Source organism: Sciurus vulgaris, assembly GCF_902686455.1.
Source record: "Sciurus vulgaris genome assembly, chromosome: 5".
NCBI classification, from domain to species: domain Eukaryota; kingdom Metazoa; phylum Chordata; class Mammalia; order Rodentia; family Sciuridae; genus Sciurus; species Sciurus vulgaris.
Window position 1 is genome coordinate 128,127,868 of NC_136465.1, and position 19,693 is coordinate 128,147,560.

Genomic DNA, 19,693 nt, shown 5'->3' on the forward strand with positions numbered 1-19,693 from the left:
CTAGTTTTCAAATATGTTTATTTTGAATACATACACTAAATGTCAGATGAACCAGTATCTTTGGGGGTCCTTTAACCATATGACCTTTCTATAATTTTAAAATGAAACCTTTACATAAAAACATAAATAACTACTATCAAATTTTGTCATATCTGACTTTCAAGTAGACCTTTAATTTCTAATACATCATTTTATAATGAAACATCATTAACATTTTAATATAATACTGAGTAATTACTTTGGAATTTATCTTTTATATTATTTTTCTTCTAAATAAGATTAAAATCTAGTAAAATATTTACACTTCAACTAATACTAGTGTTTATAATGGTAAAGACCCTAGTGTTTTAGAAATCAAATCAAATCTGTTGTTCAAGAGAAAATTTATATTGAATCACTAAAGACAAATCAATACTTTAAATGCTCATCGAATTATTTTTGAGTTACCAACAGGTAGGTATAGTTAGAACTTAGGGCTGAAAAAAGCAAAAAAAAAAGACAATTTTGAATATCTCTTACCTGAGAATCTAAATCAAAGTATTAGGAAATGATAAACCATAAAGAATAATAAGATTTCAAAACTCAGAAGTACACAGATTACCAATAAAGACCATAAAAGTATTTAATATTTAATTATGTCTCAACTTTTATTACTTAATAAAACAGTTCTGTATACGGCTTTCAATTACTTTTTATTAACTGCTTCCAAAAACCGTAAAAGGTGCAGGAATAGATTAATAATATCCATGTAGAGGCTGATGGCAGCTAATACATATTCTTCAGGTGACAGTTTATGCATCAGTGAATGTGTGTCATAGATGATGAATCCACAGAAAGAAGGGCTCCCATAGCAGCCAAGACTAACTCCACTGTCTCACTATTAAAAAATATCTGTAGGCAAGAGATTATTTGAGAATGTATTTGAGAATGGTGGTAACAGTATTTAAGTTACTTCCACTAATGATCAGATTAACCATTTTAAAACAACTTACCTTCAAGAATCCTGATAAGCATAAAATCCACAAAAGAGCAAATAGCCTATAAAAAGAAAGTTTTAATAATTTAGGGTTCCTTGAAAAAACAAACAAACAAACAAACAAACACAAAACCAACACTGTAAACCCATTCCGCTTTATTTATTTATTTATTTATTTATTTACTTACTTTTGGTACCAGGGATTGAACCCAGGGCACTTGACCACCAAGCTACATCCCCAGTTTTTATTTTATTTTTATGTTATATTTTATTTTATTTTGATACAGGGTCTTGTTAAGTTACTGAGGCTGGCTTTGAACTCTTGATCCTCCTGCCTCAGTCTCTCAAGTGTCTAGGATTACAAGACATGGACATGGACATGGGCCATGGTGCCCAGCTCCATTCTACATTTTCTGAAATTCATGCAGATTTGTGACAAGAAATAAAAGTATAAGAATTCATAACAATGAAAACAATACCCATTTTATTTTTTTAAAAAATGTTATTGAAAGTACAGCTATCCAACAATTTTATGGTATACAAAACTAGTTATGAGTATCATTTTTTAAGTTTTCAATTATAGCACAAGGAAAATACTGACATAGGCAGGAATCATTAGAAGTACTTTAATTTAGAGATTTATAAAAGTTTCTATAAAATATACACATGAATAAATGAAAGATAGTTGCATTTTTAAACTAAATAATATCAAGTTATTGTATGAACAAGCATATATATTAAAGTTCACAATGTATTTTCTATTTTATTTTATGTATTAAGGAATGTAATTTATGCACACAAATTTGCCACTTTTGTAACTTTATGATTTACCATTCAAATGTATATGCATAAAATATGTGACAAAGAACATCTAAGAAGTCTGTCTTTTGTTATCAAATCTGCTGCTTCAGGCACAAGAAATTACACAAGCCAGACTTATCCTCCCTCCTTAAATTAAAACCAGGAAAAATATATGAAACAACAGATTTCAGACAATGGATAACAAGCAGCACAGGACAGTCATTCCAGAGATTAAGGAGACAAAAATTTATGATTGCCCCAGCTAGAGAATTTTCAGGCCAGTGTCAGGTCAGGAACCCTAGAGAACCTTTTAGGCTCCTTGAGTTGAAGAAACAAGAATTCAGAGGTTTGGGAGGTCAAGGTGGCTAGAATTTTCAAAAAAGAGTACTAAACAGAAAAGAGCTGTACTGAGAGAAAGAGAAAGCTCTGGTGGTATGTATTGTAGGGGTCCATTAGTTTTCAGCTGAATACTGATCAATATATGCATATGAAGACTGGACCAAAGCTGTGGAAAGATGCACCACAGAGAGGCAGGAAGAAGAATCCTTGGAGCTCACACAGGGCTAGGAGAGTTTGTATTCATACTAAGCAGGGTACAAAGATCTCCTAAATCATGACGGATTGAGTACTCCTCAGAAGGTACTATCTTGGTAATGGGCCAAATTATTTCTAAACTAAAAGTTGTTCTCTGCCTAACAGAGCCTCAAAAGGTTCAGAGGGTTTCCAAGGAACTTAACTTTATTCTACATCTTGTAAGAACAAAGTCAAAATATTTAAGGGAATGCAAAAAAAAAATTAGGACTCAACAATACAAATTTATAATGGCCAGTGTCCAGTCAAAAATTATGAAGACATACAAAATAATGAAGAATATATGGTCTATGCAAACAGAAGAAAAAAAAAATCAATCAACAGAAACATATCCAGAAAAGAAACAATGATAGAATTACCAGATAATGTCATTAAATATATATTCTCTCACCTTACTTTTTTTTTTTTTTTTTCTTTTTGTGGTACCAGGGATGAACTCGGGAGCACTTAACCACGGAGCCACATCCCCAACCCTTTTCGTATATTTTATGTAGAGACAGGGTCTCACTGAGTTGCTTAGCACCTCACTAAATTGCTGAGGCTGGCTTTGAACTTGTGATCCTCCAAGCCTCCTGAGCTGCTGGAATTACAGGTGTGCACCACCACATCTGGCACTCACCTTACGTTTTTAAATGAAAAGTACAATATGAAATAAAAATACTCTGAGACTAAGAGAAGATTAGACACGGATGAAGAAAACATTACTGAATTTGAAAACTAAACAAAACAAATTACAGAAAAAAACCCACTGGAAAAAAAGTTAGCAGACCACCAATGAATTGGGACAACCCCAAGAAGTCTAATATACATGTAACTGGAGTTGCAAAGTAGAGAAGAGATAAAAATAGTTGAATAAATAATGGCCAAAATTTGATGAAAACTTTAAGTTGACAGATCCAAAAAGCAGAAAATGAAAGAAAAAAAAATACCAAGGAATATTGTAATCAAGTTACTGAAAACCAGTGAAAAAGAGAAAATGTTAAACGAAGCCAGTGAAAAAGATACATACATACAAGGAACAAATATAGGAAAGAAAGTGGGCTTCTTGTCAGAAACTGCATAAGCCAGAGAGAAATGGTATAGCATCTTAAAATATTGAAAGATTTTAAAGATCTTTAAGGCAAAAAACAAATTTTAAAAAACCCCACCAAAACCTCGAATTCTGTTCTAAGAGGTACAAGTACCTTGAATTTAGGAACTGAAAAAAAAGTATTATTTAAATTGAGAGTTGGCATGCTTATCTTTGCTCAGTGTAGAGCAGGCACAGGGTGGGGGGGACACTATATCTTCCACGTTTGTTCACTATAAAAACAACCTTGAAAAGACAATCTGTAACAAAGGGCAGTCAGGATATCACTCACAAAACATTCTGAAACACAAGGGACCCATGAAAAACTGTCTCCCAAAAGGTGTTAAGATGGTCCCTAGAATGAGTTTAGGATAGGCTGCCAAAGGTTTCTTGACATTAATTTACTCTATTATCTTCTATGTAACTAGACACATAAAGATGCTACATTTGATCATGATCTGACACAACAGATAATAAATATCAGAGGACGTACATCTTTTCTCCACTACAACAACCAAGTAGAAATGTGGCAAGCTTAGGCTCCCTGGTTAAGTCCGTCCTCCCCAGGGATCCAGGTGTACACACAATAAAAGAGTTGTTTAGATTCACAGGTTCCATTTGTAAGTGTCCGGTAAGAACTTCAGCTGAAAAGTTTTCAGTTTATGATAATATTTTCTATAAATACAGTAATAGTCAAAAAAGGATTTGAAGGTCATGTACTGCAAATATGCCTCCTATGCTGTTATTTTCCTAGCACTTTACTTTGGCTTACATCTCATTAAATTTTTAAACTCGAAAGAGAGCAAACACTCTGAAAAATATAGATAAGATTAGATGAGAAATGCCACAGATATAGTGCAAATTTTGCCATTCTGATTCCTCCAGCTACAGGACCGACAAAAATAAATTCTAGACTCTTCTTTCTCAATAGGAAGCACAGATTAAGAAATAACCTACAAACAGTGATGTGTTGGTAAACTGACTCTTCAGGGGGAACAAAAATAAGCCATGGTTTGTAGCACTTCTCAGCCTCTGTGGTGTAAATACTTCCACTGTAGTCATTTCAAGCTTCAAGAAATTTAACTGATTTGTGAGATTCTTCTTGCAAACTGGTACAAACAGACTCTAGTACACCAATAATGAGCTGGCATAGTTACCATATGTATTTCTTTTTTTTTTTTTTTTTTTTTTTTTTTTTTGTGCCTGGGATTGAACTGAGTCAATCCCACTGAGTCACATCCCCATCTTTATTTTATATTTTATTTAGAGACAGGGTCTCACTGAGTTGCTTAGCACCTCACTTTTGCTGAGGCTGGCTTTGAACTCCAGATCCTCCTGCCTCAGCCTCCAGAGCTGCTGGGATTACAGGCATGCACCATCACACCCAGCTACAACATGAAGTTCTAACATTCAATTCCTTTTGTGACAAGACTCTACTGGATAACAAATGATCATAAATAAATAAAAATGATGTTGCAAAACCCATTACAGCTATAAGTCAATATATGAAGCACTGCTACCACTATCTGCTGCTACCATACATCCACACATTTCACAAGTGTTTCTTTAGTCCCTACTGTAGCCCATAAACAGGTCAAAATGAATAAAATCTTTTTGCTCAATCTTTGTATCCCCTTTTGGCACTTAGCCTCCACAACCATTTTTTTAAAAAATATATTTCTTAGTTGCAGATGGATACAGTACCTTTATTTTTTACTATTTTATCTATTTCTATGTGGTGCTGAGGATCGAACCCAGTGCCTCATACGTGCTAGGCAAGTGCTCTGCCACTGAGCCACAACTGCAGCTCCCCTCCACAACCATTCAGACTTAGAAGCTTCACAATAATTACTGTCATTTTGTTTAAAACTCAATAAAATGCCACTGTTAAGTATCTGAATCTATGGCACACTGACCAAAATATGGTTATTACTATGATTTTTCTAGAGAGCTATTACATGACAATATCCCATAATGGATGGCAATAAAAGCATATCACTAGAGAATCCGGCTATCCTCAAGCAGTAGTAAAGTGTTACAGTGTTTTAAATATGCCACTATCAAACTTGCATTTTGGAAAGATCACTTAGTTGCTTTGTGGAGAACAGACTAGAAATGGTAAGACTGGGGATAGCAAGGCTGGTTATAGTAATACAGGTAACAAACAATTTCAAAAGGGTTCTTTTTCCAGTATTATAGCAAACAAGGCTATTCAGATCAATTATAACACCATCCCCATCTCCTCAAAAACTACTCAAGTAATGAACTAAAAAGAAAACACAAAAAGAAGAACTTCTCACGACTATCAAATAACTGACAAAACAGAAGGGAATTATCAAGTCACAATGTAGGTAAAAGTAGAAATCCAAAGAAGTAATCATGGTACCACAGCTGGATTTACCTAAAGCCAATAACACTAATGTCAGGGCAATCATGTATCAATCACCTCCCGACTCCCATCCAGAGACTACAAGGAAAGCTATCAGTGCAAAGGCAAGGAAAAGGCAGAGGGATCATCCCTGAGAAACCGATACCCCAAGCTAATCCTTTACAGATTTGTAGTTCAAATTCACAATATCTGAGTGGCTGGGAAAATATTGTGAACCATGAATTTAGTTTTAAGTGGATTCAATCTATAATTCTCCAGATGCCAGGTAGCAGCAAACCCAAATTACTATGGAAAAATGCACCAGCAATGTAGGGTTTAAAGAAATTCAACATAATTTTTAAAGGACAATTACCTAGTAAAAACCTAATATACAAGAAAATAAAATATTAAAATTATCAGAAATAGCAGCCAGCTATACAAAGAATTCAGAAATGTTTGGCATTGGACCTATACATGATAATGTTAACATCAGCTGTATCAATAAATATGTATTTATTATGAAAAAGCTGAAATATGAGGGAGATTGTTTACTAGAAATTAGAGATATTAGAATGGATTGGAGGCAGAGGAGCAGTTGGAAGACGGCGATGGAAAGAGAATGTGGAGTAAAGCTTTCATCATGTATACCACAAAATATATATGAAACATCTCCCCAAAAGAAGGAAGAGAAAATACTGCCCCTTCCTAAACCAAACTCAATTCTAATAAAACTATTTAGGCAACTTGTATGACTACACTTTATTCCAACGGGGTTTCTGGTAATCTGGACTACCAGGAAACAAAAAGGAGGAGGATAGAAAGTTTTGCAAGAATAGACTTTTGTAAATACTTAGTATTGTTAACAGGAAAAAGAACAGAAAATGGTTGATTGACTGTGTGCAAACAGGCCACTGTAAGATGAGAAGTGTCTGCATTCTTACCAGATGAGGGCAACATGCTGTTATTCTAATATAAAGAATCAACCATATATCCATTTGTTTGAAGAAGGATATAGGTTAATCTAGATACATTAAAAAAGTTTTAAAGTTTGTGGAGACAACTGTTGGCCTTTGCACAAAGATGTGGATAGTCTTGGTAACATTTATGCCAAACAAAGGATGACATCCTTTCAGTAAATCCCACACTATTCATAAAGCATACAAGTCTAGCCTTTCTGGAAAGCTGATTTACGTAAATTTTTAAAAATTCACTTCCTTTTCCTATAGAGGGGAAGGAAATGACTCAAAGTCACTTTCTATTTTCTTGCATGCTCTGTAAAAGTAGGGTCTGGCCCTAGTACTTTATTTATTTCCACTTTAAGGTACCTAAAACTAACAGAATAGCACTTCTCTCAAAATCACCAATAATATTAAAGATATCTATTATACCTAAAATACATAACTTACCCTGCTCCAAATTTGCTGAAATCTCTCTTAGACTGTAGAGTGTATATAGTCAAACCGAGAAATACTGTAGTAGTCAGTACAAAAGCTTGCAGAATAATATATACATCATAGAAAGTAACTGTAAAATTAATACATTGATTAAAATGTACATAAACATATTCAAAATAGAAATGCATTTTCTGTTATTTAACATTTTATTTTATTTCTCCTATACTACTCACCAATTTAAAAAAAGACTCCTTATTCAGTTTTGAATATATTAGTACAATAAAATCATACCCATTATATAATTAAACAGGCTCTAAAATATTCATTCACACAAAATAAAGGGGTCTCATAACATTATTATGAAGTGAATGAAATGACTACAAAGATATTCTGCCAGTAATTGACTAAGAGTTTCAGGGATATGGTAGAATGAGTCTCACCCAACTCTGTCCCAGCTGAAGTTTATCATGGTCTTTGGAGACTGTCCATCATGTCTTAAATATCAATAGGAATGACTCTGGGTTCTCTAGCTAAGTAGGAATTCCTGGATAGTAGCAATTCAGCAAGAAAAATATTGGGGATACCAGGAGTGGCCTACCCATTACCCTGCAGAGGACAGAAACCAACTTCTAACTGCTTTATATATAAATCTGTGTTACCTTGGAGTACATAATTGTAAGGTTTACTAAATATGTAACAAATTTTCTTCTACAATTTTAAAATGATCATCCAGATTGACTATGCCTATTTTTACAAAACAGCTTAACATTTTAACAGAATGCTAAATTACAACCTTTTTAAAGGAGGTTAAGTGCTTTGAATACCAAAACATTTAAGTAATATTTAACACTTCAACAAATAATTATTCACATTATTTCCATTCCTAAATTATTAGAATTTTGCTATAAATGACATAGGATTAGGAAGATGAAAACAGAAAAGAAAAAACATAAAGCCAATTTTCCTTCTTGTCATTTTAGTATACAATCAGGTAGAAAAGATATTATAATTAATGAGGAAATAAAGTCCTCACATTACCCGATCTATATATTTTTTACCTCTAATTCCAATAAACCTGACATAAACCTCTCTCCAATATGCTTTACACATGGTGGGTACTCTAGAAGAGAGAGATGGACTTGCTAACATTAAGTAATCTTAATAGATAAAACACTAAAAATATGTTAATATTAATATTTCCTTTCTATGTTGAGAAGCTTTAATTCTACTTATTTTGGTATTTCTTAGCATTTTTATATTCTAATTCTTTTATAAAGACTAAATTACTAAAAATATAAACAAAAACTGATATAAAAATAGTAATGAATAAGTAGGAAGAGGAACATATATAAATCATAAGGATTAACAATTTGCCATTATTGAGAGTAACAGTTAATGCCAACCTTTTTTGGCACCCAAGGTTAACCATTTCAAAATAATCAGAATTGTTATTAACTCATTGAAATATTTTATTTGAGGCATTACATAGGGTACATCAAGTAAATATAACAGACCATTTGGCCTTCAAACACATTTAACATGAAATATAGAAATAAATTATTGCTGTTTCTTATAGTATCACTTAGTAAACAAAATATGAGTATACAGCAGTAGGCACAGTTCAATGCAGGCAATTCTCAGGAAGCTAAGCTCATGTGATGAAACACACACAGCTCAAAACAAATGTCCTCAATTCCTCTAAATTTCCTTTAAATTAGGAAAAAGATCAGTCATGGTTGTCTTATTTTTTAATAAATATGTAAACAGAAATGAAATATTGTTCTCCATTTTTGTTTTCCTTAAACTTCCATTTCCTCTAAGTTCAGCTGAACTACATAAAATATAAACATTTGACTTTTGCTTATATTTTAGGCAATCTTTATCCTCTGCCATATTTTTAAAATATAACATTCCATGCTGTTAAACTTTAACCCCAAGTATTTTTTTACTGGAAAGATTTATCCACATAATAAAAAGTTACTATAACATAAAGAAGCACAATTATGGCTTACCAACAACTGCCACAGTCAGAGCTTCCAACAGTGTCTAAGAAAAAGAAACTGAAATTAACTGATGCATGTAAAATGTATACAACTTCATGTACATTTTCTAATTTCTAGTAGATCAATGGGATACCGTGTGAGTGATCTCATTTTGTTTCACAGCAATCTGGTGAAATATGTGAGATAGTTATCAAGCCCACCATAATGAAAATGAAACCTCAGTGTACGGAGTGAGAACACTGAAACTCTAATTGTGGTTCCATGACTCGCCAAGTTCTAATTAAAATTTTCATCTCTGTAACAGTGGAAACAATACAGAAAATTCTATTTTTCTTACTAAGATAATATAAATATAAATGATAGTACAAATCATGTGTTTCATAAAAACCCCAGTATCTAACAATTACCAATATAAAGATAAAATATTTAGGTAGTACTTTGGTGTGGAAGTCTTAAAATTGTCTCCCAATATACATTCTCTTTCTTCCTTAGTTACAATTTTTATCTGGATACCTGACTGCTCAGATTTAACATTACATTTTTCAGTCTCCCTTGTATCTAGGCCTGGCCATATGACTACCAGTAGCCAATTTAACATGAGTAGAGAGGTGTACATCTTCTATATTGTGCTCTAAAAAACAAAGCTTCCTCTCCCCTCCTCTCCCTCCTCTCCTCTCCCCTCCCCTCCCCTCTCCTCTCCTCTTCTCTCCTCCCCTCTTCTCCCTTCCCTTCCCTTCCCTTCCCTTCTCTTCTCTTCTTTCTTTTCCCCTGCCCCTGCTCTCTTTCGTAACTGACTGACTGATGCTATGTGGCTATGGTAGTGAGGAGCTGTCTTACACCATGAAATATGTTAGGAATGCATTAACTATAGCAGGAACCTGGGCTGTTGTTAATGTCACTAAATAGTCATTCAGATTTTTATATGAAAGAGAAACAAACTCTCTTGTTTAAGCTGTTATTTTGTCAATTAAGCCATGTCATAAGAAGCCAAACCTATATTTAAATAAAAATTGGTGGGTATTGAGCCTTGTCCTCTAGTCTCTCTTTCTATTTGATTATATTATCTTTACTTTGTCTTACATTCTTACTTCAGTTAGACTTCTATCGACTATCTGATTGACCACTGTGTGAAGGCAAAGTTCAAAATAACATAAATATCTGTATTATCATACTTCTGATAGAAGTTTTTCCTGTATTCCATCCTACCTGAAATCAACAAATTTTCAGAATCAGAGCAAAAATGATATTAGAAATTGTACATAGATATGGAGGCAATGAAGCTGTTGCTATGTTTTAATGTTGTTGGCAGTGCCAGGGAAATGGTAGCAAAAGATGATAGAAACATTTTTTCCTGGGCAATATAATTATACTACATTCTTGATATTTGTGAAATGATTTTAGAAAGAAATTCCACACCATATTCAAATATATGAAGGAAACAGGACAATATAAATAGGAGTAAAGATAAAACTAGGAAGACATAATATCAACCAAAACACCCTCCTTTAAAATGCACACACACATACACATACAGGCTTCATAGGGCAAGGTAAGATTCACTTCCTTTCTTATTTTGGTATGACAAGTCAGAAACAAAACAGAATAAACAATAAAAAAATCCCAAAATCTAGTAGTCAGAGGGCACTGAATAATCTGAGATGTATTTTACATACTTCCTTATCTGTTAAACCACTTTTAGTTATGGGCATGTTGAATAGGTTTGGTAATAAGTGACCATCTTGCTTATAAACATTTGGCTGATGCTTTTCAAGTGAGTCCTCTCCACTGGGCAAAAGTTGGCCTATGCCTTCTTCCTACATAGAAATCAGTCTAAGAAGAAACTGTGAAAAAGAAATCCACATGATCCCATTTTTTTGTGCCTCCTTCATCTGTCCTGGCACACTGCTGACTGGGCTAGAAGCTGGAATCTGGCCCAAGGACTAGCAATCCAGTTATCTAACACTCTACAATGGGACCTTACCAAAACTAGCTGTGCCAATCAGATTCTTCTTACTCAGGAAACCAGATTCAAGAGTATGAAGCAATGGCAGGAGGAGCTGAAGCTGAAAGGTAAGTGAACTGTGTGGACCAACAATGGGTCATGTTAAAATGAAAGACAAAAAAAAAAAAAAAAAAAAAAAAAAATGTTTAAGGACAGTTGTGAGAGAGAAATGTAACAGGACAGGGAGGAAGAGACCACAAACTGGTGCCACTGAATTCCCTGCAATAGCATCTTTTCTAGAGCCTTTTTCCAGTTCCTCTTCTTCAGATCTGGTGGGTTTGGGTCGGTGGGTTCCCAGGCTCTTATATTCTTAAAATAAAATCATGGTACTTGAGATAACTTGAGTGGGACTGATAACCTTGCAAATAAAAGATCTTAAGATTTAAATGAATAACCTCTCCTATAACTGAAATTTCCAAAGTCATAAGCTTTTTCTTTGTCATATCAACCCAAACTCATTATCAGAACTCACAACTTTCTTTAGTTGAAATCACTTTCATCTGATCATAGCTTTTTTCCCTTAATTACATTACCTCTATTTTGTCTTTCAAAGTACCTAGGTTTTATCCACTTGATAGACCACATCACAAATGCAAAATCAGAATTAATAGCAATGGCTGTTATTTACTACAAATATTCTTATTTTCAGTTTGGAATGTTTTGGAGTAAATTTTCAAGTTAGAAGGCAAACATCACTGGATATGAGAAGAAACAAAGTAGTGTAAAAATATGTTGAGTCTTACCAATGTTACTCAAACTCAGAGATTTTACAGGTGGTATGGCCATACCACTATGAACATGGCAGAGCTTGTCTACAGGTGACAGTTGGGGTTTTAATTTTTACCTCTATTTCAACAAACAAGACTTAAAGTTAGGTTCTCCTATCTATGAATTTGAAACAAGTTGGTAAAGCACATCATTTGAGCAAAATGGTCTTTTAAAATAAAGCAATATGAAAAAAGTAACACTGAGGAGCTAAAAATAAAGAATTTGATTTAATTTCTGTGAAATTAAGGTTACAATAAAATACTGATATAGAAAGTATCACAAGGATTATATTAGTATTTTCATTTTATATTTGAAAAAAATGTGATACAGAAAGGTTAAATGCCTTGCCACATGTCATATTAACAGACAGTTCCAAAGCTAGGTCATCTAATTCTGATTTGGTATTTTTTTTCACTGAATGCTAATTAAAAACAAAACAACAACAACAACAAAAAAAAAACCCAAACTTTGATACTGACAAGTGGTTAAAATTCTAAAAGCCTACAACATCACAAGTGATTTCTTAAAATACCCTAATTAAAAATAAAACTCCATTTTCTTCTGTCATTGTTATATCTGTTTGTACATCCAATTAAATAAATGCTTTGAAAACCCTTATTGTTAAAGAAGCAGATATCACCAAAGTACTCACAAATCCAAACAGCAGGTACAGGTTAAGGGGATGTTTATGTCTGTTTAAAGTCAATGCAAAAATCAAACCCAAAGATCCGAGGGCAAACACCAAAATCAAGGCAGGACTGAAAGACATAATATTAAAAAAAGTTTCATCTTTAAAAATACCATGAATAGTATTACCCAATTTAATAAAATTTATCTGTATATTTTATGTGTTCACAAAAGTAGAAGATAAAACCTGGAATGATCCACATCAAACTATCACAGTAAATTATTCTGGGAAACTCGAGCAGGGTATAAATGGGGGGAACAGGACAAAACCCACAAGGAAAAAAGAAGACTTTCCTTTTGTATCTCATGAACTTCACCTGTTTAAGTAATGTCTGTAATTAGCATACTACTTTCATAACTAAAATGCAATAAATAAATGATATTAAATAGTTAACAAATTTTATACATAACTACTTTTTTAGGGTACTTACCATCTAGGTATACTTTATTTTATCCCAAATAACACTTTCTTTTGGTGGGGAAAGTGGAGACAAAAACTCTTTACTTTTATGAAGCTATTTATTCTTTATTTTTCCTTTCCTTTAACATAGATGAAGTATATTATTTTTAGTCATAGGAATAATTATGTTGGAAGTAAAATTTTTAATTAGGGATAGATAAAGTAAAACTGTTCTGGAAATTTCTCAGTGAAATTATACTAGTTATAAGCCAAAACTAAAATGAACACACATTAATTAAATACCTATTTTTCAAACACTGTCTTAGGTTTTGTGGGTAGAGCAGATAGTCTAATAAAGTAGAATAATTAAGGCCTAAAACTATGTGAAGTAAAAATTTTTAATGCTATTTCAGGAGATAAGGGCTTAATCCCAAGAAACCATAAACTAAAAAGAGGTAAAATACCATGTTGTGGAACATTTTTCCTTCAGCAAAAACAAAACTAATTTTATAGGAGTGAACAGAAAAGAAACAAATTTTGTTTGTATAAGCCCTTTTGCTCACATGTAATGTCTGAAAATAATTTAGAATTATAGTATTACCTTACCTTTCATGAACAAATGTCCGTATAGACTCAAAGTATAAGAACACTGTACAGGTCACTGTAGTTAAGAGAACTTGCAGAGAAAGAATGGTGTAGACTTTTCTGAGGAAGGCTAAAAGAGAAAAATATTACACATGATTATTTTCTTAAGTATCTATACAGAACTATAAGACCAAATTTCTTCTTAGAAAAGTTAAGTTTTTACAGGCATTCTTTCTTAAATCTTAATCTAAGTCATCTTATAAAGGGAAAGCCTCCAAGGTAATTAAAAAACTGTAGGGGATATCTAATCTTCCAAAAATATGAGCTTAAAAAAATTAAGTTAATTGCCCAGATGTGTTTTTCATCAAAATAAAAGGCCTATCTGCATACAACAGCATACAAAACGCACAGGATTAAAAACAGAACAGTTTTTACAAAATGGTTATTAGGTAACTAATTCTTATTCACTTCTAGTACTTGCAGGACCAGTTCTTAATTACTCTAAAGTATCATACTGTGACTGTCTATGTCACGGTTGAATATAATCTGAGAATGCCTTAAAAATGATTTAAAGAACATGTACTACAAAACTGAGATTCAACACCAGTCCTCCTCAAATCCTTCCGAAAAAATGAGAAAACACTTCAAACTCATTCTGTAAGGCCAGCATTACCCTGATATCAAAGTCAAAGATATTACAAGAAAACTATAAAGTGCTATGCAAAAAAATCCTCAACAAAACACCAGCAAACAGGATTCAGCAATACATTAAATGGACTATATGTCATGACCAAGTGGGATTTATTTCTGAGATGTAAAGATTGTTTAATAAATGAAAATCTACTTATGTAAAACACCACATTTACAAAATGGTGGGGGTGGAAGGGAAAGATGATCATCTCAATGAAGAAAAAGCATTTGACAAAAGTTCCACAACCATTCATGATAAAAACACTCAATAAACTAGGGCTTGAAAAACTATCTTCTCATAATAATGGCCACAGATGAAAAGCCCACAGCTAACATCACACACAGTGAAAAACTGAATGTTCTTCCTCTCAGACAGGAACAAGTCAAGGGTGCCTGTTTCTGCCACTTCTATTCAACATAGCACTGAAAGTCCCAGCAAAAGCAACTGTCAAGAAAAAGAAAAAAAGGTATCCAAAGTAGGCAGAAGGAAGTAAAATTATGTCTGTTCATATTTACATGAACATGATCTTACATAAATAAAACTCTAAATATTTCCGAACAAATGAATTAAGTGAAGTTGTTAAGACAGAATGTTAACTTGCAAGAGTCAATTCTCTTTCTGTACATTTACATGAGGAAGTTAAAAGGATATTAAGAAAACAATTATATTTATAATTGAATCAACAAGAATAAAACATTTAGAGAAAAGCTTAACCAAGAAGACAAATGTAAAAACTATAAAATGTTGCTGAAAGAAATTACAAAAGACAAAATACAGAAAGATATCCTGTGTTCGCAGAAGACTTAATTTTAAGATATACTACCCAAAGTGATCTACAGATTTAATACAATTCCTATCAAAAATCTCAATGGCACTATTTGCAGAAATGGAAAATTCATCCTAAAATTCATATGGAATCTCAAGAAATCATAAATAGCAAAAATAATATTTAAAAAGAACAAATGTTCTCACATTTCTTGCTTTTAAAACTTATGACAAAGCTACAGTAATCAAAAGAAAGTGGCACTAGCATATAGACAGACACAAAGACCAACAGAATAAACCCTTGTATATGTAATCAAAAGACCATCCCATAGAAAAAAGACAAGTCTCTTTAATAAATGATGCTGGGGAAACTGGATATCCATGCAAAAAGAATGAAGTTGGATCCTTATTTAACACCACATACAAAAATTATCTAAAGATGGATCAAAGATCAAACTGTAATACCTAACACCATAAAAGTCTTAGAAGAAAACACAGGAGAAAATGTCACAGCATTGGATTTGGCAACATGATTTCTTGCACATGACACCAAAAAACAGGCAACAAAAGGAAAATTAGATTAAAAGGACTATATTATAAAAAGTTTGTATATCAAAGGTTATAATCAATGAACTAGAAAGACAACTCATTGAATGGGAAAAATATTTGCAAGTCGTATATTTGATAAGGAGTTAATATCTAGATCATGTAAAGAAATCCTAGAATTCAACAACAGAAAACAGATAATCTGATTTCAAAATGAACAACATCAAAGGAATGAAAAGACAAGTTTTGACTGGGGAAAAATGATTGGGAAAGAGGTATCTGATAAAGGGCTATTATTCAAAATAAACTAAGAACCCTTAAAACTCAACAATAAGAAAACAACCTTATTAAAATATGGACTTGAACAGACTTAAAAGTCTTGAACAGACACCTCACTGAAGAAGATAGAGAGCAAATAAACATATGAAAAGATGCTCAATATTATATGCTACTAGAGAATTGCAAATTAAAGCAATGAGATACTACTATACCCCTATTAGAATGGGCAAAATCCAAAATACTGGTAACGTTAAATTCTGGTGAAGATGAGGAAGAAGAACTCTCATTCATTGCCAGTGAGAATGCAAACTGTGGAATATAATTTGATGGTTTCTTACAAAACTAAACATACTTTGATTCATATGACCCAGCAATTATGCACCTTGGTTTTATACAAATGAGCTAAAAACATGTCCACACAAGAACCTGCATATGAATGTTAACAAAGCAGCTTTATTTATAATTGTCAAAACTTAGAAGCAGTCAAGATGTCCTTCAGAAGGTGAATGAATAAACTGGTATATCCAAACAATGGAATGTTCTTCAGAATAAAAAGGAAATGAGCCATTGAGCATGAAAGGGCATGTAGGAAATCTTAAATGGGTATTATAGAACTAGGTAAAAGAAGACACTGATAAATTTATATATTGTATTATTTCAACTAAACTTCCAAAGGATTCTGGAATGTCTTAGCTTTCTGGAAAAGGCAAAATTAAGGAGACAATGAAAAGATGAACGGTTGCCAGAGGTTAGGTAGGAGGGATGCACAGTCAGAGCACAGAGGATTTTTTTAAGGCAGTGAAACTATCCTGTATGATACTATAATGACAGACAGATGTCATTATACCTTTGTCAGAATCCAAGAGCAAACTCTAGGGGCTGGGGCTGTAGCTCAGTGGTAGAGTGCTTGCCTCCCATGTGTGAGGCACTGGGTTCCATCCTCCACACCACATTAAAAAAAAAAAAATACATAAAAAGATATGGTGTCCATTTACAACTAAAAACATTTTTTAAAAAAGAGCAAACTCTACTGTGAACTATGGACTTTGGCTGATGATTTACTGATTATAGCAAATACACCTCCTTGGTGCAGGATGTTGATTCAGGCAAGAGGATTTATAGGGGAGCAAGGGATATGTGCCAAATCTGTATTTCCGCTCAATATTTCTATGAACCTAAAATTGCTTTTAAAAAAAATAAAGCCTATTTTCTAAAAATGTATGCAAAGTATTGAATAAAACCTCCAAAGAATATAGTCAGTGGCCCACAAGCATATTTTAAAAGTGTTCAACATCACGAAACACTGGGGAAATGCAAACCAAAATGAAAATGAGATATCACTCCACACTCATTTGGATGACTATTTTTATTCAAAGACACACACACATAAAAAAATAAAATGTACTGGCAAGGATGTGATGAAATTTGAACCTTTGTATGCTGTTGGTGAGAATGTAAAATGGCGCAGACACTAAGGAAACATAATAACCAGTTCCTTAAACAATTAAAAATAGAATTACCATAAAATCCAACAACTACACTTCTTGGTATATATCCAAAAGAAGATAACAGGGTCTTGAAGAGATATTTGCACATCTATATTCATAACAGCATTCACAATTGGCAAGAGATAGAAGCAATGCAAACTTCCTTCAATGGATGAATGGATAAATAAAATTTGGTATATACATACAATGTAGTATCATTCAGCCTTAAAAAGTAAGAAAATTCTGGTACATGTTCAACGTGGATGCACCTTAAAAGTATGCTAATTGAAATAATTTCGTTTACAAAAAAGAGAGTGTTTATGATTCCATTCATATGAGGTATTCATATGAGGTATTCAGAGTGGTCAAAGTTTACATACAGAAAGTCTAACAACAGTTGCCAGAGGGAGGGGGAGGAGGGAATGGGGAGTAGTTTGATGGTTATATAGTTTCACTTTGGCAAGATGGAAAAAGTTTTGGAGATTGGAAGTACAACAATGTGGAAATACTTAACACCAGTGAACTGTACTCTTAAAAATGGTCAAGATGGTAAATTTTTTGGTATGTTTATTTTGTCACAATTTAGAAAAAGATATTTAATGCCGAGCTCATTTACTAAAATCATTTCAAACCTCAATCCCAGAAATATCGAGGCCAGGTATCCAGAGTTTTAGTACATCAGAACTGTCTTCATAATCCCTTTTTCAGAACCGGCTCCAGACGCCCAGACAGGCTGAAAATCTGGGCCAGCTTCTAGGATCAAATGGCTGAACTAGGGCGGACAATGAATTCCACTTACATGACACTGAGCACTTTAAATTCGAAATAATGTCCGCCCACTGGACATTATAACAACCTAAAACTAACGTGGCATTTAGACTGAGTTAGGAAGTTTCTATTTCCAGCAACTTCCCCAGTAATACTCAAACATATGTTGAACTCTAGGCCCTGCGAGAAAATAATGGAACAACAGGTAAGGTCTCTGCCCTGGCGGGGCTTACGGTCCAGCAGAGCAGGCAGACAAGACAATGAAAACTCTTAACGCGTTTACGCCCCTTAAAGCAGACACATCAAGTAAGTGGCTCCATTCCGGTGGACGTCATAAGGCTCACATAGTAAACTCATTTTCATCCAAGTGACTCTTCGTTTCTTTTAATTTAAAGATGCCAAACTAAGGCTGCTGCGGTTTTCGTGCGCCCGCTGCTACCCCGCGGGCTCCGGCTTCGCTCCGGAGCTCAGCACCCAGCGCCTGCGGGTGGCGCTCCCGTAGAGCCCGGCGCTGAACCCTGGGAGCCCCAGGAGACGCCGGCCTCCACGGGCCGGCAGCGCAGCACCTACCCATTCGGATGTGCACGCTGGCGGAGGACACGCAGCTGCCATAGTTGAAGTCATCCTCGATCGAGGAGCAAGGGTAGCGGGGGTCTGGTTCCCCCATGGCGGCAACACAACCCCTTCGCCCCTGGGCGGGCCGAGCCAGGGAGACTACACTGACCACAACGGCCTTCAACCTGCTTCCGGGATGAATCGATCAGCCAGAACTAGCCGAGCTGCCGCGGTGGGACGAGCCCCGAGCTGGTCGATGACCTCACCTCAAAGAGTCCAGTCAGGCTGAGAAAGGGGAGATGGCTTCAGGTTCCGAAAAGAGAGAGACACCGGATTGCATTTCCACCTTCATCTACAGGGATACTTTTCTCGGATTTTCCTCAACAAAATTTTAAATCCTCTTTCCAGAAGAGTTGCCAAAAGTGTCAAAAGAGACAAATACCCACTTCATTCGTTCACTTCTTCAATAATCATACCAGGGATAATCCCAACATTTATTGGACACTTTCTATAAACCTGACTTTCTGAGTGAAGTAATGCTTATTCCTGAAAGGCAGTAACGAAGCAACCAGAGAACAGTGATATGGGTAGGTTCTCAAGGAACCATCTGCAAAGACTGAGAGAAGACCAAGCTAAGTTGGTGTAGGGAACAGGTGGCAAAGAATGAGGCTAGATAAAGTCCGGATCACTGAATGCCAATGTAAAGCACATTGGAATAGGTCACGATCAAAAGCAGGGAAAGGAGGATAGTGTACTAAGAGAAAAGATGGTGGCAAATACAGTGGATCAGAATGTTCATGATATTGTCATTCCAGTACAAACATGAGGTGTAGACACGCCCAGAATAATGCCATCCCCAAATCTCTTTGATAGGTAACAGACAGATGCAAGTGGTGGGAACATGAGATTAAGGGGAAAATTCTATAAAATGAACTCCCACATGCTTTAGTTTCCAAGA

The 19,693-nt window shown here is 34.3% G+C and overlaps 1 protein-coding gene across 1 annotated transcript; it reads right to left on the reverse strand.

Annotated features, from left to right (window-relative positions):
* On the reverse strand, positions 1-18,948 carry TMBIM4 (transmembrane BAX inhibitor motif containing 4). Its single transcript, XM_079139697.1, is given in 8 exon segments — positions 1-837; positions 840-891; positions 993-1,038; positions 7,212-7,329; positions 9,212-9,245; positions 12,625-12,730; positions 13,666-13,774; positions 18,751-18,948. Coding segments are annotated over 8 exon segments (714 nt in total). The 5' UTR covers positions 18,848-18,948; the 3' UTR covers positions 1-685.
* Between the last annotated feature and the right edge of the window lie 745 nt (positions 18,949-19,693).